Source organism: Rhineura floridana, chromosome 4, assembly GCF_030035675.1.
Source record: "Rhineura floridana isolate rRhiFlo1 chromosome 4, rRhiFlo1.hap2, whole genome shotgun sequence".
NCBI lineage: Eukaryota > Metazoa > Chordata > Lepidosauria > Squamata > Rhineuridae > Rhineura > Rhineura floridana.
Genome location: NC_084483.1, coordinates 70,697,280 through 70,718,171, shown reverse-complemented (window position 1 = coordinate 70,718,171; position 20,892 = coordinate 70,697,280). Strand labels below are relative to the sequence as shown.

The 20,892-nt window shown below is 41.3% G+C and overlaps 1 protein-coding gene across 3 annotated transcripts in view; it reads left to right on the top strand.

The window, feature by feature from the left end:
• MDN1 (midasin AAA ATPase 1) overlaps nt 1–20,892 on the top strand; it is a 174,778-nt gene that overhangs the window by 7,221 nt on the left and 146,665 nt on the right. For 2 of the 3 annotated variants that reach the window (XM_061623330.1, XM_061623332.1), the window contains exons 6-18: nt 5,969–6,184; nt 7,745–7,876; nt 9,133–9,236; nt 10,203–10,317; nt 13,084–13,271; nt 13,551–13,629; nt 14,092–14,187; nt 15,058–15,170; nt 15,482–15,630; nt 15,725–15,785; nt 17,128–17,339; nt 18,321–18,424; nt 19,507–19,651. In XM_061623330.1, the coding sequence (XP_061479314.1) occupies nt 5,969–6,184; nt 7,745–7,876; nt 9,133–9,236; nt 10,203–10,317; nt 13,084–13,271; nt 13,551–13,629; nt 14,092–14,187; nt 15,058–15,170; nt 15,482–15,630; nt 15,725–15,785; nt 17,128–17,339; nt 18,321–18,424; nt 19,507–19,651 (1,714 nt within the window). The remainder of the gene's footprint in view (nt 1–5,968; nt 6,185–7,744; nt 7,877–9,132; nt 9,237–10,202; nt 10,318–13,083; nt 13,272–13,550; nt 13,630–14,091; nt 14,188–15,057; nt 15,171–15,481; nt 15,631–15,724; nt 15,786–17,127; nt 17,340–18,320; nt 18,425–19,506; nt 19,652–20,892) is intronic. The other variant, XM_061623331.1, reaches the window with a different exon arrangement.

Here is a 20,892-nt window from a genome sequence, read left to right as displayed (position 1 = left end):
AGCTGTCTTACAGCTGAAGCTGGTAAAAGTCACTCCTAGCCACTGAGGTCACCTGGGCCTCTAGCAACAAGGATGCATCCAGGAGCACCCTCAGACTACAAATCTGCTCTTTCAGAGGGAGTATGACCCCATCCGAAGAAGGCAGTTGACCAATTATCTGAACCTAGGAACCACCAACCCACAGCACCTCCTTGCTAGGAGTCAGATTCAGTTTATTATCCCACATCCAGCCCACCACCAAATCTAGGCACAGGTCCAGGGCCTCTCCCGATTCAGATGTTACAGAGAAATAGAGCTGGGTATCATCAGCATACTACTGACGCCTCATCACAAATCTCTTGATGACTGTTCCCAAGGGCTTCATATAGATGTTAAACAGCATGGGGGACAAGATGGTACCCTGTGGCACCCCGCAGCACAACTGCCAGGGGGCCAAAAGACAATCACCCAATGCTGTTCTCTGAAAACGATCCTGGAGATAGGATTGGAACCACAGTAAAACAATGCCTCTGATAACCATCTCACCAAGTTGGCTCTGAAGGATACTGTGGTCAATAGTATCAAAAGCCACCGAAACAGCAAGTAAGAATAACAGGGTCGCAGTCTCCTGTCCTTCTCCTGATGAATATCATCCATCAGGGCAATCAAGGTCAATTCAGTCCCATAACCAAGCCTGAACCCAGATGTAATAGTATGTAATATGTAGGGCAAAACTTATACTTTGTGTCATTCCAGGTCAGGCAGTTGGCATTCCATTATATGTATGCTGATGTGTTAACATTGAGCAAATATTTTTTGGCTGAAGATTCATTAGTGTGTGGTGCATGGCCCAGCAATATGAAATTCAGGGGTTATCTCTAGTTAGCTTGACTTAACTTAATTTTCCAAATCTTATTAAAAAATTAACCGTTTTGTGAAAGATCCTGTAGAGAAGAAAACCCTGATTACAAAGTCGGGAGCAGCATTCAGCCAGCAGAACTCAGTTGTCTGAAGATGCAAAGGGAGAGATTTGAGATGCTAACAACAAATTTATCTTTTGAAAAAACTGAAAACAAAAAGATTTTTCTTTTATTTCCTCATCTTGCTTTGCTTGATTCTTAAAACCTCCACATGGCAGGCAGGCAAGAAGTGTGGGGACGAGACAGGAGTAGCCAACATGGAGCCCTCCAAACATTGCTGGAGTTCAGGTCCCACTGGCCCCAGCCAGTATGGCCAATGGGATATAGCAAGAGAATGGATAATATTTCTTCAGGGTTGATAGGATGTGTCACAACAGCTCAGCTTCTCTGGGTCCCGCACCATGAGGGGAAGGGAGATCCTGACCAATCAGAGTGTCCTTCTCTGTTCGCCCACCTTTCCCTTTAGACTTTCACTGCTACTAGATGAAAGAATTTATTTTTCCTGGCTGCCTTTTACCAAGCAACCTAAACTTCCCTTGTTTCTCCTCAAGAACTCATCAAGGTAGCATAGAACTTGACTAGATGTGGGGTGGTTTTTCAAATAACAGAGACCACAAGATTCTGTGCAATGCACTCCCTTGTCATGGTCGGACCATTACCTAGTGAAGTTTGGACTGGTAGCAGCAGTCCCGCCCTGCCCCCGTAAGGGTGGTGGGCCCATTCGGATGCCCCACTTTTGGAGATGGATGGAACTTGATGGGTGCTCTGAATGTTCTGGGGATTTTCCAGCAGGGACAACTGTTGATCCTGTCAAAGCCTTGGTCTCATGTCAATGCCTCGGTATGTGAGTGGGTGGTCCCTGCAGCCTTGAAAGAGGCAGTGGTGAGGCTACTCCTAAAGAAACCGGCCCTGGACCCCTCAGATTGGAATAACTATTGACCAGTGGAAAATACCCCCTTCTTGGGGAAGATGGTGGACAGAGTAGTGATGGAGCAGCTACAGGCATTCTTGGATGACATATATTTAGATCCATTCAAATCTGGGTTCAGGCTTGGCCATGGGACTGAGTCACCCTTTATAGAGAGTGGGACTGGGGGAGTGTAATCTTGCTCCTTCTCAATAGTTCTGTGGCTTTTGATGCCATTGACTACGATATCCTCCTAGTCTGGCTCTGGAATGGGAATTGGGGCCACTGTGTTACGGTGGTCCCAGCCCTACATACAGGTCTGAGCCCAAACAGTAGCATTGGGTGATTGTTTTTTGGCCCCTTGGCAGTTGTGCAGTGGGGTGCTGCAGGGTACCATCTTATCCCCAATGCTATTTAATATTTATATGAAGTCATTGGCAGTCATTAGGAGTTGGGGGGCACTTAGCTCTACTTCTCCGTAACATCTGAATCGGGAGAGGCTGTGCAGACCCTGGATTGGTGCTTGGACACAGTGGTGGGATGAAGGAAAATAATTGAGCTTGAACTCTGGCAAGATGGAGGCATTGTGTGTGAGTAGTTCCCGTGTCTGAGAAATTGGTTACTAGAAGTAATAGTACTAGTATTTATACTACTAGGTGTTATCGCTAGTATATAAAGCCCTTAACAGCCTGGGACCAGTTTACTTGCTGGACCACCTTACTCCATATGTGCCCATTTGAGCACTTCGCTCTGTGGAACAGGCACTGTAACAGGTGCCATATAATATTTGTTCCAAACTTGTAAGAAATTGTTCTTTTAGTGTGGCAGCACCTACTCTTTGGAACTCCCTGCCTGTTGACATCAGACAGGTACCTTTGCTTTATTCCTTTCAGTGCCTGGTTAAAACTTCTCTGTTTAGGCAAGTTTTTGCGGACACATAGATGCTGATCTGTTTTAATCTTTTTTGTTAGAAGCTGTTTTGATTGTTTCAAATAAGTTTTTAATTACATGTTTTTAACTCTTTTATTGATAATTTTTTGTAAACCCCGTAGAGGTCTTTACATTAAAGTGGTATACAATAAATAAATAAATTCCCAGCTTAATTCCCAAGTCCAGACACAGCCCCATCACCAATTATTTCACCACCTTCCAATTCGATCCGTAGACAGATCAGGTTTAACAAGTTAACCCTGTAATTCCCAAGCAGACTTGCATACAGGTTTTTTTTATAACAGTCCATTTCTTTCACAGGATATGATTTATGGTTTGATGTTTAATAGTTTTCCAAAAGTCTTATAGTTAATTAAAAACATAAACTCAAATAGTTGGTGCAAGAAAAGAGTGGGAAACCCTTTCCTCCATGCAGTGTTTTTGCTATAGCAAACAGATGGTCTGTAATGTTGATTCCCACACTTGTAATCTCTTGTAGTTACTGGGGGTGGCTGGTGAGCACAGAGTGAGTGTGGCATGCCTGCCCACCCCCTCCAGCAGTGATTGAGGTTGTAGCCAACAATGCAGCCTTTGAAGTGAGGTTTTGACTATGATGCTGCAGAAATGAACGCAGCACATAAATTTAGAAGCCATATAGTAGGTTTAGGGAACCTTTGGCCCTCCAGATGTTGGTTAACCCAACTTCCAACAGCTCTAGCAAGCATGACCAATGACTGGGTATGATAGGAATTGCAGTGCAGCAACCCCCGGAAGGCAAGAGCTTCCCCATACCTGCCATACAGCAGTTTATTTATTTATTGTACTTACATACCGCCCCATAGCCAAAGCTCTCTGGGTGGTTTACAGTAACTAAAAACATTAAAACAAACATACAAATTTATAATAATAATAATAATAAAATTTTATTTGTTAGTCGCCTATCTGTCCGAATTAACGGACACTCTAGGCGACTTACAGCACCAAGATAAAATACAATAACAATCCAAAACACAATTATCAATTAAAACTAACATCAAAAACATCAAGTAATACATCAAGCTAAGCTATCCCAAAATTCCTATAGGCCTGCCTGAATAGCCAGGTCTTAAGAGCTCGGCGAAAACCCACCAGGGAGGAGGCATGTCGAAGATCATAAGGGAGAGAATTCCAGAGGGTGGGGGCCATAACCGAGAACGCCCTCTCCCTGGTCTGCACCAGCCTAGATGTTTTGACCGGTGGGACCGAGAGGAGGTCCTGTGTGGCTGATCTTGTAATGCGGCCTGATTGGTGATACTGGAGGCGGTCCTTCAGATAAACTGGGCCGAAACCATATAGGGTTTTAAAGGTCAGTACCGACACCTTGAATTGGGCCCGGTAAACCACTGGTAACCAGTGCAGATCTACTAACACTGGGGTGATGTGATCCCGGCGACGGCTATGCTTAATCAAGCATGCCGCTGCATTCTGTACCAGCTGCAATTTCCGGACCGTTTTCAAGGGTAGCCCCACGTAGAGCGCATTACAATAGTCTAAGCGAGAGGAGACCAGGGCATGTATCACTCGTGGGAGCAGATGCAAAGGAAGGTAGGGCCGCAGCCTCTGTATCAGGTGTAGTTGATACCAAGCTGCCCGGCTCACTGCTGAAACCTGAGCCTCCATGGACAGCTGGGAGTCAAGAATGACCCCAAGGCTGCGGACCTGGTCCTTGAGGGGTAATCTCACCCCATTAAGCACCAAGTCGATGTCTCCCAACCTTCTCCTGTCACCCACAAGCAACACCTCGGTCTTGTCGGGGTTTAGCTTCAGCCTGTTCTCACCCATCCATCCACTTACGGACTCCAGGCACTTGGACATGGTCTGCACAGCCAACTCTGGTGAGGACTTAAATGAGAGAGAGAGTTGAGTGTCATCCGCATATTGGTGACACTGCAGCCCAAAACTCCTGATAATGGCTCCCAGCGGCTTCACGTAGATGTTAAATAGCATGGGGGAGAGGATAGAATCCTGTGGTACTCCACAATTAAGAGGCCAAGGGTCTGAAACCTCATCCCCCAATGCCACCCGTTGGTACCTGCCTGAGAGATAGGAATGGAACCACCGTAAAACAGTGCCCCCTATTCCCAATCCCTCTAGGCGATTTAACAAGATACCGTGGTCAATGGTATCAAAAGCCGCTGAGAGATCCAGGAGGACAAGGAAGGTATATTCTCCCCTATCCAACGCCCTCCTCATATCATCTACCAGCGCGACCAAGGCTGTTTCAGTTCCGTGTCCAGTCCTGAAGCCCGATTTAAAAACACATCTTTTAAAAGTTGCCCCAAGTTCTTGGGTGGGTAGGTATAGAATGTGAATCCACATGCAAAAACAGCTTGTCTTTTGCAGATCTTCCTTTCTGCTGGAGCATAGTCTGCTGATATGCAAGAAAAAGCTCCTAGATTGGACTAGTGTTCCATGGAGGCTGGTCCATTAGGGCACGTAGGGCACTGCTCTTCCAACAACAGTCTGCCTTTAACCAGCCCCCACTTGCCTGCCTCATTACTTACAGCCAGTCTAGGGGGTGGCACTGACTGTCACTTTGTCCTCAATCTCAGTGTTGCCCTTGTAGAACTCAGCAGGGAGAAGGACTGGACAAAATTAGCAATAAGTTGGCTCAATCTATCAGTGACTCTGGTTCCACCTACTGTTGGCCTCCCTGCCTTTCACCCTACCAAGCTTGATGAACACCAGCATCCTCTATTTAAAGCAGAATCAAAACTTGCATACGTTCAAGTAAGCTAATTTTAAAAAAAACATTGGAGGCTGAACTGGACATGACATTAAACATGTCATATATCTTGTGGTTCTCCCCCTCTTAAAAATAGCAGTTGCAGCAGATGGGGATTGATCATATTTCTCCCCCATCCTCCGCTGTTACTTGCTTCTGAAAGTGTTGTTGAAAGTAAATTGCACCTTGGAGGGGAGTGGGGGGAATAATAAAGGGTTTGTGGGAGGAAAAACTACAGGACTGTTTTTATGCCCCCTTTTCTTTTGCTGCTGTCCTAATAGGGATCCCCCTCCAGCAGCTGCTATGTTAAAATGGGTGTGGGGCACCATACAAGAGACAACATGCATTTGGCTTTTGCAGTTCATAAAAATAAATAGTAGCTTAACAATCTCCTAACCTTATTTCCTATTTCTCCCTAATGCTTAAATCCAATATTATCAGTTGAGATCATTGCTTTCTCTATCCTAGCAGGAGACCATCTCGAACCAGTTTGTGTTGGTGAAATCCACCTGCACAAATCTTCAAAATCTTGCTATGGCTGTAGCTTCACAAAACGCAGTGTTACTTGAAGGACCAGTAGGATGTGGCAAAACATCTCTGGTTGAGTACTTGGCAGCAGTTACAGGAAGGACAAAGCCACCTCACATTCTAAAAGTCCAACTGGGAGATCAAACTGACAGTAAGGTAATGGAAAATGCATTTGGTGTTACAAGCCTAATGTTATACATTTAAAAGCTGAATGAAAAATGTTTTGCTTTATCTGCCACCTAAGCTGATCTTTATTTTTACAGAAGGGTTGTAGGCTGACAGCTGTGATCTTAATACTGTCCCCCATCATTGCAAGTAGGGGGGGGGAAATCTATTGGCACCAATGGGAGGTTTCTTTCTAATGCTAATTGCCGCATTGAAGAGGGGAACTGAGATCATGGTGAAAATCTTCGTGCACTATCTCCCTACACAGATAGTGTACCTGCAGTGGCTGACAAGTACAAGTAGACATTTTGTCCATGTAAAGCTAAATGTGTTTACTAAAGGTCTGTGTCCTGATTGGTCATTGGCTTGTATGAAACTGGTTGCATTCAGATAACATGGTAAGCCAGAAACTGGGGCTTACTATGGAATAAGCAGTGTGCTAATGCACACTGAGAATCAGTCATGTTGTACACCTCCCCTGCTACAAGCAGGAAACCATAGCTTGCTGCTTGTTCATGGTAAGCCATGGTTTATAGTGTACCATTTCATCCAAACACAACCACTGTTGCAAAGCTATGTCCAACAATATTTACAGATGGTAGAATATCCAGTATGGAAGAAGGCAAATAGAAATGAATATGTACTTCAGCAACCTCCTTGTTTCATAAATATTTGAACTGACAATGCACGGTTATATAAGCATTTTTTGAAACTTGTTTGTGTTGGGTTCAAATTTAAGCCCCCTCCCCAAGAAGTGGATAGGAGTGCAAGCTTTAGCAATTTAATTTACCTGTTAGTGGTCCAGCCAGATACCAAACATAAAATAGACACACATACAATTACTGCTTGATCAAGAGGGATCTCTGAACTGCACAGACAGGAGTCTGTCAGGGCAGAGAGCATCGTTTATTCAGTAAAGCCTCATTATATAGTTTCATAAGTAAAACAAAGTATAATATCATAACAAAGAAAATACAACATTACAGAGATGAACAAGCGCGTCTGTTTATCCTTGTTACATTTCTCATAATTCTTAAGAAGCGAGAACTTGATAAAGAACTTATACACTTGTCAATCAAAGACTTGTTTTGAGATAAAAGCTACGAAAAGGCGAGGAAAAGGAGCAGATTGACACCAAAAGAGATAAGAATGTTTCTAATGTGCCTGTGAACTTGACTCACTCAGCAGTATGACGTAAGTCTTGTGGATACAATTGTAGTAAGATATTTTGAGAAAACGTCTTGTTCTGTGCTGAATTAGCTACAAGGTTACAGGATGTGTATAGTGATTTTAAGAGAGAAATAATAACATCTAGAAGGGATACATTTTATCTCGTTTTTACAGAGATATTATAGTCTAAAGGCGCCTTTGGGTTTTTCTTCTCATGAGAAGAAAAACGAAACTTAGAGTTGTATATCCCTCCCACCCCCTCTAGGTCCCAGAATTCATTGCAACACTGGTTTTGACAGTAATGTAGGTTTCTTGACGACTCTTGACAACTCTTGGGGTCTAGGGAAAATTATACCTAACATTTGCTTTTTCTTCTTGTAGACCTTGTTGGGCATGTATCGTTGTACAGATGTACCAGGGGAGTTTGTGTGGCAACCGGGGACCCTGACCCAAGCAGTCAGCAAAGGGCACTGGATACTCTTGGAAGATATTGACTATGCTCCTTTGGATGTGGTATGTAGCTGTGCTTTGTAGAGGTACTCCACACAAATACTTGGGATAAAAGGCACAGGGAGCATCTCTGGAAAGCAAGTATTTCCTAACCAAAGCAAATGAAGCAAAGGCAGTAGATGCAAGAAAACTGAAGAGAAAAGGGTTCTCAAAGTGCTTCCCAGAAAGTTTATTGTAGCTGTTAATGCCCAATGCATTCCCTTCTTTGGAGGCAATTGTTTTTGTTCGAATGCTACAGAAGATACTGTTGAGGCTTCCTCCTTGACCCAAATGCATTGGGCACGAAAAACTACTATAAATGTGTTTTTTTGGGGGGGGCACGTTGAGAACCACTTTCTCTTTCATTCTTGAGTATTTCATAACTCTGTAGGAAGGTAAGAATTCATAACTGCAGAGGAGAGAAGAAGTAACCTGATTTTGCTATGTTAGACTTAATGATCAGTTTGAGTTCTGGGTTTTCTGTATGGGATGGATTGGTGGGCATGTGTTGTGCAGATGCACTAGAATGTTCCACTGAACACACTTTTCTGTAGCATCCTATAGATCAGGATGGATTCTTTTTTTCCTTGCATGTTGATAGTTCCATGTCACACACTTGTTCTGCTCTTTACAGAGCCCTTGATGATAGGGTTGGCGTAGTAAGCTAAAGAATTTGGTACTGCATATATGATAGCATCAGTCACTTGTTTGGTGTCAGGAGAAAAAGAAAGGGCATCCCTTTCCTCCAGATGACTGATGTGGAGTGCTCAACTTTCCAACAACTGTCAGGTGGGGAGGCACATGCTCAATCCGATGACAGCACACAAGATACACATGCAGCCCCATGCATGTTTTTAATGTAAATTATCTGCTCAGCATCTGCTGCATGTATGGGACTGTATCTAGAGTGGGGATTTTTATGGAAATGGCTGCTTATTGGTAATGAGTTTCTAACATTTCCTGAAGTATTTCTGTTGGATCACCACTCCAGATGGAACACTTGGTTTCATGCGCTGTTAGACTCCAGATCACCATTGATACAAGGCAGCACACCAAGATAGCCTCTTGAATGAGCACATGGCACTACTTTGGAGCAAGCGAGCTTCCTTAGTTTTCACCAGTACAGCATCATATTCCATGCTATTCTTCTCAGGACCAATTTTGGGAAGGCCTCAAGAAGCTGAGGTCGGAAAGCTCTGCTACAAGAGTGGGACTCTGCTTATGGGCTCTACATCCTGCTCAGTGAAATGATATTCTGTGGTTTTCTTTCTGCTCCTTAGATCTCTGTATTGATTCCCCTTCTGGAAAATGGAGAATTGTTGATTCCTGGGCGAAGTGATTGTATAAAAATAGCTCCTGGATTCCATCTTTTTGCAACCAGAAGGTAGACAATGTAGCCTTTTTAAAGCTAAGTGAAACCTTTAGTACATAGATCCTTTTGGCAATGACTAGACAATAGTCATAAATAAAGAAATGAAAAAGTTTGAGTATTTCAATTCTGTAGGTGTGTGTGTATCTATATATAGATATATATAAAGGTGACGTGATTTTTTAAAATCAAGGTAAATATAGCATCCTGTTTTGCACAAATATTACTAGTAGGTACTGAAACTTAAGACACTATATGATTCATACTGTGAACTCTGCTCTTCTCTCCTTGCCCACCCCTTTAAAAAAACCTACCACACTTTTTAGCAATATGCACTGACTTTCAGGTTAATAAAATAAAGTTTGATATTCTTCGTTAGTTGCTGTGCTTATAAAAGTGGTTGGGCACTTTTTGCTATTTATTTGCAATTTTTCCCATTAAAGAAATAGAAAATTATCTTTTGAAAAAAGATAGGATGAAGCATAAGATTATCTTGAATCCTGATAGAATTCTTATTGCTGGAATATAAGTGAAAACTGAGCTTGATAAGAAAAGTTACTAAGCCGTAGGCAATCTATCATCACTTGACCCTCCATCTGTAATATGCAGATAATACTCTCCTGACTTAAAGGGTTCTCTTGAGGGTTATTGAGATAAACATGTGTGGGCTGCTTTGCACATGGAAAACTATATACGTAGTTTTACTTAGCCTGTGGGATACAGGTACCCTGTGAAACAACTACTTTGTATTTCATACTTTAAGGACTGTAAATGGAAGAATGAAAATTGGGCAGCTGCAGATGAGTGAATTCAAGCTTCTTGTATTGGCAACATTGGGGCTTTCATTCCTTTGGCTGGCTGCAGTGAGGGAGTCCTATAGAACTGTTACTAAGCCTTGAACTGCTGGGCTTGTTCTATTCTAAACTGTAATACATCTAATGCTTCAATTAACTTGTGGTTTGATTTTTTTTTTTAATTTAGAGTCTTCAGTTCTGGTGGTGGTTGGTACAAACAGCAAAATAGCCATGCAGCTCTTCTGGGAAAATACTGGACAAAAATTAGGCTGGATAATATGCCTAAAGCTGAACTCAGAGAAGTAAGTGGGAAGAGGAAAAAACCATCACTTTTTGAGGTGATGGCAAAACGTTTTCATTTAAACAGAAAATGTTCATTAGTAGGCCTCAGTTTTGTAGTCAGGGGTTGAAATTCTTTTTAAAAACCTGAATTCCTTGTTTTTAAGCTGCACTCCTAATCATACTTATGTAGACATGAGTAAACGTGTAGGATTTCGCTACCAATTTTTCTCATTTTGAAATGTTATTTTTTTTAAAAAACTACCAAATCAAGGTTTTATATTTTTGAGGATAACAGTGAAAAACACTGAATAAGCAATGCGTTTGCAACTTACAGAGTGGCATATGCAATATTTATTAAAAGTAATAATATGGAAATAATGGCTATGATCCTAAAGTAACTTCCACTTTAAGGAACTGTGTTCAGTGGAAGGTTTTTTTTAATTTCTCCTGCTTGTGTAGAGGGAAGGCATTGTTCAATTTATGAGATCATCTTTCTGCTTGAGTCATTGTAGCTCCCACAGGAATTTTCAGAGAGTTCACTTAGCTGAACACAAATTAATTCTTTGGATCATTATCTACACAAGAGCAATCTAAATGTGCAGAAAAAGCATGTGGTAGAGTTCTTTGAGTACCATGTTAGTTTGCAGGTGAGGCAAATTGCTTGTTCATTAATACAGTGCTGGGGTGTTAACCCCGTTGCCGACAGGCACCATGGTGCCTGTGAAGGCCTTCAGTGGTGTCCCCAGCAGGTAGCCCAGAATCTGAGCTTTCATTTGTTTAAAAAAGTAAGTCTGTAGCCCTCTTAGAAATAAAGTTACGGAACAAAATATGCAGAACCCATCTACCTGATTTTTGTGAAATGAGCCATCTTGGCTGCTCCTGCCTATCAGTGTTGCAAGCCAATAAGTGAAGTCAGAGTTGTGACTGAGAAGTGAGTGGTTGGAATACTAGCAGTAGCAGCCCTGTGGTCTTAATGAGCTGCTGTTTTCCCCTCCCTTTAGTACATTTTTCCTGCTTCTGTCTTCCCCCCCCCTAGTTCTCGGAATCTCCATAGTTTGCCCTTTCATTTTCTCTAGCAAACAGGATGCGTTTTTCCTGTGTTGGGTGACCCTGAGATCAGGTAGTGCCTAGAAATTATTTTCTGCAAATACTGCTGTGCAATAAATGTGTGTGAATGTTAAAGAATCCCCCTCCCCAAAAAAGATAAATGTGAAAACTTTGCAAAGAGACTTAGGCCTGCTTTGCAGGAGCTAAAGAACAGGGACTCATTAAGAATTCACTATATAGTTAACGTGCAGTACAAAGGTATACATGTCTACTCAGAAGTAAATTTCTTTGTGTTTAAATGGGACTTACGTCCAGATAAATGGGTATGGAATGGTAGCCCAGGCTTTGATTTAGGGTTGGCATTGAGGGGAAAATGGGTTCTTGTGCCTTGAATTTCTGCATACCATACATGTTAAACATGTCAAGCCTTTTCTAGTAAGGAAATATAATTATACAAAAAAGCTTCACCATTAATACTCTAATTTTGTGTTATACCATGCCCTTATGGCAGCCATTTTTGTGACTGGTGGCCCCAGCACTCTCAATTAAATGTGCCCTCTGATCCAAAAAGATTGGCGACCCCTGATATAGCAATATTGGACAAAAAGTTGCTCTGATCACTTCTGAAGTAGAATGACTAGTGAGTCAACATGCAACAGGTTGACTTTTTTTTTTTTTTTAAAGAACACTTTGGCTATATTTGGACATCTTGCTAAACTGTGGTTTAGCTAGGTGCAAAGAAGTTTTGCCTTTTCCTGAGTTGATGAGCGTGTCCCTCCCTTCTTCCCACACATCTAGGAGGACAAATTGAGAAGCTTCTACTTTTGGTTTAGCATGGTTTCTGGTGTTATCCAAGCCAATAAACTGTGTTTAGTTCAAAACAAGCCAACTTCAGGAATGGAAAAAGCAGTGCATGAACCTGGGAGGCAGTTAGGCTCATTTACGCCTCACTAAACCACAGTTTAGCATGATGTCTTTGACATGAAATAAGTTTGTTTCCATTCCATTCCAACCTTTTGTTGCTGCTTTCTGCTTCTACTAGAGAAGCAGATCAGAGGTGCTGAATTGGCTCAGCCCAGCTGTTTAGCCAGGATTTCAGTACAAAATCACCTTAAGCTGTTATTCCAGTTTCTTCAACCTAGAATTTGATAAAGACCAAGAATTGATTTTTCTGCCTAGCAAAACTTAGGATAAAATAAGAGCATTATTTTGCAGTGTAATTATTATGAAAAAAGAGGAAACCTGTTCCTTTCAAGAGACTTTCAAAGTAAAGATGTTAATTGCTTCTACAAGGATCCATTTCAGACAATTTTGCCAACTATAAATTTTAGAGTCGTCATGATGGCATGGCCTACTTGGTGCCTGTCCTTACCTCTTGGTATACTAGTTATATGCATATGGCCATTGCATTTGAAAAATGTCTACTTGGAAAAATCCAACTTATATACTCAGATCACATGACTGATATCCTACATAGCATTTGGGAGTGAAATGTGTGATTTAGCCTGTGCATTTGGGCTAGACAAACGTGATAGTCATACACAGCCAGTAATCTTTGCTCTTCCACCATGCCCAGCTGGTACGATGTGTCTGAATTTGCCCACATAATTCTGTTGAAATCAATAAGAATTGTCTCTTAACATATTAAAACTAGTCTATATGGATAAAACATAATGAATTCTATAATCCTTGAAACATTAGGAAAAACTTACTTTAGCTAATGCTGTTTTATTTTTCAGATTCTTCAAAAGAGTTATCCTAAACTTGGTGTAGTAATGGATTGCTTGTTAGACATTTATGTTGAGCTTACTGGTGATAAACATCTAGCAGAAACCCATATTGCAGGCGATGAAAACATAATGGAAGACTCATCACACTTAACTGAAAAGAAAAGGCTGAGCTTAGAGGGCAGAGAGTTATCTCTGAGGTATTTTAATATGTAATTAAGCTGATGGATATTTTAGTTTTGGGGGAGGCAAATTATCTTTGGACAACTGCTCTCTAGTGTGTTGGAGGCCATTTGCTCTGGTCTTAATTGAAATTCCTAGTGAGAAGGCATTAATTGAATGAAAATCTGGTGAGCTGGCGCTTTTAAAAAAATATTAGGCAATTAATGAAGCAAGACAAGATCTGTAGTAGTGTGCAGATGGGGAGAGTTAAAGGGCTACTGCTGAGCTGGTTCACATCACTTTTTTCCCTGTCTTAGGGACTTGCTGAATTGGTGCAACAGGATTGCTTACAACTTTGATAGTTCTTCGTCTACCGCACTGAATATTTTTCATGAGGTATGAGCCAAGCTGTTGCTGTTTTTAGATTAATAGCGGCATATTTCTTAAAGTATAAAACCAAATTTCATTTGGAATATGAACACAGGGCCAATTCAGTTGCAGAAAAATTGTCTTGAGGATCTAACTCCGTAGACCAAGCAACTACATCGCAGTGGGTGATTCATGTGAATGGTTGCATGAATTGCACCAGGAACAGGCAACTGTTGCTGGGCTTGGTATTGCTACCTCCGCATGGCTGCATCACTAGGAATGCCATTTATGAAGAGAGTTGAAATGACTTGTCTGAATTGGCTCATTTTCTTTTCATCATGAAGACATGCTAGTGATACACTGCAGGAAGCTCGGTTGTGTATTTCGACTACAATGGAATTAAGTATAGAAGAAAAGTTGAATTTTTTAATTAAAAATCAGATTAACTGGAAAGGTTTTTCCCCCTCTTCTCCCCCCCCCCTTTGACAGGCATTAGACTGTTTCACAGCTATGCTATCGAAGCAAGGAAGTAAATTGAAGTTGGCGGAAGTCATTGGAAGCAAACTGAACATTTCCAAGCATAAGGTAGATGGAAAGAGTTGGCACACAGTTTGCATTGTGTAATAAACAAATGTCAAGGCGAATAAAATAGGTTCATTTTCCCTTCGCCACCAAGAATAATTAAAGTTTTGGAGTCCAATGATCTGGTTGTGTTGGTGCCCAACTCTTGCTTTCCTTCTGAGGGAACAAAGGCATAGGTGAATTCACTAAAATTAGGTGTAGGGATCGTGCACCTGTAGAGCTCTGCAGGTTGAAGATGCCGCTGCCTGATTTTAGGCAGCACCTCTCTTCTCACTGCAGCCTTATACAATGCTGCCCTCACCAGGGAGGGGGGAGGCAGCACCCAACCCTTTGGAGAAGTAAAGGGGAGTAAAGGGGGCTTCAGGGTGGAGGAAAGGAAGAAAAAGTTTGGTTGCGTGAGTTGCCTTCTGTTCATGCAGCCACTGGATGCTACCAAAGGGCTTGTTCACACATCACTGTGAACCATAACTAATAGTTTGCCATATGTGCCAATTGTGGCTATTTTGATCCTGCCTGCTTACACTGGGAGGAAGCAAGCCACAGTCCTTCACTTAGTGTAACATCCCAACGAGGTCTATAGCTAAAGTTTGTTCTTGGCTCACTGATTGTGGTTTGGAGCGAAAAATCACCATCTCTGGTTTGGATGCATTTGCTAAGTGGAGATTGTGATTTGCTCCCTGCTATCATGTGGAGAAAATAAACAGCCCAGAAAGGCACATTTACTGTAAGCTATTAACTATGCTTTACCATGGGGTGCAAACTGGACCTGTGTCTGTAACTTGTACCAGACAAGTACATATGGTACAGGGCTACATCTTGTGTTTCTTTTTAGTAAGCAGTGTTTAGTATATTATGTATGCTCTTTTTTATTAGGCTGAATACTACTGCAAACTTTACAAGCCAGAAATTGCAATAGGGGAGCAAGAGGTCTCTGTGGGAAGAGTCCAACTCTTTCGGAAGCCAACTCATGCACTGCTTGTGCAAAGGTATTAATGGCTTTAGAAACTATCCTTTTTTATTTTTTTTAAAAAAACATATTAAACCATGCTTCATCCACATGGACCCCAAGACAGCATACAACAACAACAACAAAACATTTGGGGGAGTAATGGTATTTGTAACTTAAAAATTTCATGCCAGCATTTTTAATTATTTCTAATTTAGGTGTTTTGGAAATATGGTAATAGAGAGAGAGAATATATTTGTAGATTTAGTGAATGAAATACACTTGGAGATGCCAAACACATAACATTACATTATTCCTAACAGAAGATTTTACTCTTTTGTGTATTGGCAGGAAAAAGCAGACCTTTGCTCCCACACGTCCATCTTCAGTATTAATTGAGCAGCTTGCTGTTTGTGTTGACAAAGGAGAGCCTGTGTTGTTGGTGGGTGAAACAGGGACAGGCAAAACTTCTACTGTTCAATACCTGGCCCATATTACAGGTAAAAAGTAGTTTAGTTTGGGGACCTCAATCAAGGTTCTAGAAGTAATTTATGGAAGTGCTTCAGTGTGTTTTGTGTTTGTTCTTTTTTCAAGGGCACCGTTTGAGGGTCATCAATATGAATCAGCAGAGTGATACTGCAGATCTCCTAGGGGGGTGAGTGGCTAATAATTCCTCAGTAACAGACTTGTGACTTCAGATCTTATATTTAGTTTTCTAAGTTGCGCTGTGATCCCTCTGTGTCGATCTGTGTTCTGGGTCCTGAGTCACTAATAAAATGAAGCTTTGTATTCCCATTCACTGTAAGGGGGAATCTAAAACCAGCTATAACATTTTCTTCTTTTGGCTAGAGTAGATGAAATTTACCACTGCAGTAGCCTCTCCGTAGTGGTTAAGCCTGCCAAATATGTCCAGGGGCTTCTTGTGGAGGAAGTAAAAAAAATTCACTGGGGTGGGGTGTTTCCTTTAATAATTAGGAGGTGGCTGAGTAGCATGTATTTTTGCTTATATACCTTTTAAAGTTGGCAGCATCACACCAGCCTTTCCTTCTGATGGTGGTTTGTTTCCTCGATTAGGCCTTACATGCCTCCCAGTGGGTGTTATAATGTAAGACTGTCTACTCTAAAACATTGCCTGCCAAGTTCTGAAGAGCTCTGGGTTTTGTGTTTGTTAAAGCAGAGCAATATAGGATTTTAAAAAAACTTAAATGAAGCTTTTAACTTTTTTTTGTAAAAAACAAAAAAACCAAATCCTCTGCTGCTATGCCTTTACAAAAAGAAAGTGATCCAGAACTCTTCAGTGTCTTGCAGGCAACACTCTGGGTAGCCTTGCAAAGCCTATGAAGCTAGAGAAACATCAGATAATATTATATAGAAAATATAGAGCTATAGGCACAGAGGAAAGTACAGATACAGACCACCATGAGACTTTGTGGGGGGGGGCAATCTTACTGGGGGGGGATTGACATTGTGCTTCAACTCAGGAGGTAGGGAAACCCTTGGATCAGCCTGATCCATCTTCTTATTTGGTCCCTACACAAAGCTAATGCACACTCTGACTATGTGTTACAAGGTGCTGCCATACATGTTTCTTGATAGGTGCTTTATACTACACAGAAGCTGATATGCCACTGCTTTTACTTATATGGCAAACAGAATTTAAAAGGTACTGGGAAAGAACTGGGCAGGGAGACATATTAGAGTGGGCAGGGATGGTGGCATGCAGCTGAAGGATGACATTTTGACTGCATTTTGTGCATGTGTGCCTGAAAAAATGGGTATGTTCTCCTGCTTGTTCCAGCTCATCTCTGATTTTCTATATGTTCAGGTTTCCATGTTTAGTAGGGGTGTGCACAAGCCATAACATTCGCCTGTTATCTGTATATGATCCATTGAGGCTGATTTGATTTTTTGCCATGTCTGGTTGTACTGAGTCTGATCTTGCTGCTTGCAGTTGTAGGAAGTTTCAGTTAATTTGTTATTCTTTGCACCCTTTACAGCTACAAGCCAGTGGATAACAAACTGATTTGGATGCCCTTGCGAGAGTCTTTTGAGGAGCTATTTGCACAGACATTTTCTAGAAAGCAAAACCAGACTTTCTTGGGGCACATCCAGACATGTTACAGACAGAAGCGCTGGCATGATCTTGTCAAGTTGATGCAACATGTTCATAAATCTGCTGTTAATAAGGAATCTAAACAAAATACATCTGGTAAGACTTCTATTAACTATAGAATGCATCATGTTATGTATTGAGTTTTTTTCTTTCTCTTGACCATAGAGGACTAAACCCAGCTAAAGTTAAGCGTTTCAAAGTTCCATTGATTTCAACAGAGAGATTTACTGTAAACAGGTGTTTTAACTCTCCATTAAAATCAGCAGCACTTAAACATTCTTAAAGTAGGATGGATTGTGTTTCTGTGTCCTTTTGGCAAGGGTTTTACTAGGTGTAATTACTAGGTGTAATTCAAATTAGAATTCAAATAAGGAGAGATCTACAGTTTTTCTGTATACATTATGTGATAAATGAATGGACTTGCAGCACCTCATAGAACAGCATTGCTGAAGTTTAGTCGGTGTGGATCTGATCAGTGACTGGATGGGAGTAAGCCTCCCCAGACTATTTAATGAGCAGTTGGATAAAAATACAGAAATAATTCAACGTTCTCGCACACCATCTTTATCTGAATAGATTCTGGCGGTATTAAAAGTAGCTCAAACTTGATCCCAACTGACTATGAACTTGACTGCACTTTAAAGGAAAAGAGAAGAAAATTACCACTCTGAAATGGGAGAGGAAGCAGATGCTGCCTTTCAAGGATGGATTCAGATACATTCAATAAAGAAGACAGCTTTATGATCCATTCCTTTGTTTAAACAGAGGAGGTCAATGCAAATGAGTTACAAATTACTGGACCTTTACTTATGCTCAAATATTGTTGCAAGTCTAATCAGTCCAGCTACTTTTGGTTCGGTTTTAAATGTCTTTGCTCTGCTCGTAGGAGTTCATTGTGTAAAATCACTAGTCTAAAAGTGGTATTTAGATTTCTACCACAGTTTACACTATTCTCTTCAGACTTTGCAGCAGTGGTCTCTATTTAAATTCAAAGTTGTGCTATGTTTTATGGTTTCATAAAACTTGATGTTTTATGTTATCTATTGAGTTTTGTACAATGTGGCTTTGTTTCTGTAGGCTCACCATTGAAGGAAAAATGGGAAGAACTTGGTATCCGATTGGACCATGCCCGACAGCAGATGAAAATGACAGAAAATGCTCTAGTTTTTGCATTTGTAGAGGTAGCCATTTAGTATATAAACAATTTCATTTACACATGCATATTAATGTTACCTTTTTAAAAAAGCTATGGCTGCCAAATATTTCCTTCGAAGAAATGATACCCCCTTATGAGATTACATCGTGCCCACATTAATAATCCATTGTTTATTATAACTTTTCTGGGACAGGTGGAGGCAGAGGGGATTAGTTTACATTGCTTTTTGAAAAGAAGGGCTTGGGATCCTAAGACGTACAAGCTGGACTCTGCTCAGTGGGGCTTTCCTACCTGCTTCTTGCCAATAGCCTTCTTTGTCTTCTAAAACTCCACTTTAGAGAGTCAGAGGATCACCTGGGAAGGTCTGACATGAGGCACAGGGTGTTTGAAGCCAAGGCGTTTATTGTATTGTACAGGCAGTAAAAAAGTGGACCAGCAAATCATTCTCCGAAGCCAAAGGCACTGGACAGTCCCCCTCCAGGTCCTGCCTTTTGACAAGAGTACAGGATCTTTTTACAGCTCTAGGATGTTACACTCGAGAACTGGCCAGTGCTAAACTGGGGAGGGCTCGGGATATCGGGACAGCTCCACTGGTCTCCAGTGTGCCTGCAAGCCACAGCACAGCTATTGTCATTTGCTTTAATAACTTTCTCTCTTTCGGTATCTCTCCCTGGAGAGAGACAGTCTACTTCAGCCTACAAGGGCTTCACTTCATGTCTTTGTGCAGGGAGCACCTCTCCTCCCTCCAGGCTTGGCTGAAAATGAAGGTGGGAGTCCCCAATAGGAGGAAAAGTTAGTGTCACAAATGGCTTGGTGCTAGATAAAAAGTGGGTACAACTAGAAACACTTCAAAAGTGTTTGTTTATATTTAACAAACATAGGGTAAAATCAATAAATTAAATGAGGAGCTTCAATCTCCCTCTTCCCCCCCCCCGAAAAAAACTTGCTTAGAAATGGTGTCAGAGATCAAGTTGTGTTTATACCTCTTTGGTATTATCTGGTCCCTCTAATTTAGTTTATGCACACTTAAAACATAATCCAGATTGAAAGCAGCATCAGATGCTTTTAACTCTCAAAGTTAACTTTCTGCCTTGTTTTTGTTTTTAGGGCACCTTGGCACAAGCAGTGAAGAAAGGAGAATGGATTCTGTTAGATGAGATTAATTTGGCTGCAGCAGAGACCTTAGAATGCCTGAGTGGTTTACTAGAAGGATTATCCAGTTCATTGGTGTTGCTAGATAGGGGAGATACAGGTATTATTTTTGGCTTTTATCTCTGAAGGCTTTCCTGCTTGGGCAGTGATGTATTTTTATAAGTGCTTTTTAAAAAACAAAAGAGGCTGAGATGATTGCTCTAAACTCTTAGTTCAAAAACTCTCACCTAGATAATACAGACTCCTTCCCTTTGGGGTTCCCTATAACTAAGAGGGAGAATCATTTAGCTTGTGAGAGTTCTGTATGGAAGAAGAAACTCTCCTTCATGTAATCCCTTCTTTTCCTCTGGGAATAACAAGTCCCAGAAGACTATGAAAGCAAGATCCTTTTGTTTGTTAAGATGGAAAATGTCAGCAAGAGCAATAACCTTTGACCTTTCCCCCTTTCCCTCCCCTTCCTGTTTGTATCTGAGTGCATATGGGGCATGAGTATGTGTGGATGGATGAATGATGTATATGGGTATCTGTCTTTTGGTCATGATGCAGTGATTCTCTTTGTTATGTGTTCCTTCGATTGAGGCTCGTATTTGGATCCTTAAGTTCAAGCACTGGCTAAAACTAATGTTTCTCCCAGTCGGTTTGGCCCCTCTTGTTCTATCTGATGCCTTCCACTCAAAGTGGAAGAAATCCTTAGCCATTAAACGTTCACGTTTAGGCTTTTCCACCTCTTTTCTTCTGTCGACAGGCTTCCCCCAAGCAAAGTTGACCATTACTCAGAGAATATTAGATGTGGAATTTCAAAACCACTTGTCTCTTGTTCGTTCCAATCCTGGTTTTAATCTCTACACAAAGCCTTTTACCGCTGCGCACTACCTGGCTTCTCTCGACACCCCAAGGATTAGGAAAGCATTTGCGCTGGCCAAGCATAATGTTTTGCCATCTGCCCTCTTAGAGGGTAGATATCAAAAAATTCCAGTTGCAGAACGTCTCTGCCCCTGTGATGCAGGTGTTATTGAGTCCGTGAGCCATGTTTTATTAGAATGTTCTTTTTATTACGATCTTAGACGTTCGCTTATCGCCCCTATCTTATGAAAAATCCCGGGTAGGGATGCCGCATTCTACACGAAATATCTTTTAGCAGACACAGATCCCCGAGTCTTATCTAAAGTGGCGAGCTTTTGCTCTGCGGCCATTAAACACCGAAAAGACATGCTAACACACTAATTTTTAGTAATGGGATTTGGTTTTAATTAGAGCTTGTGTAGTAGGAGTATGTATATATTGTATTGCTATTTCTGGGTATAATGTGCTTATTTTTATATTGTATACTGGTTTATGCTG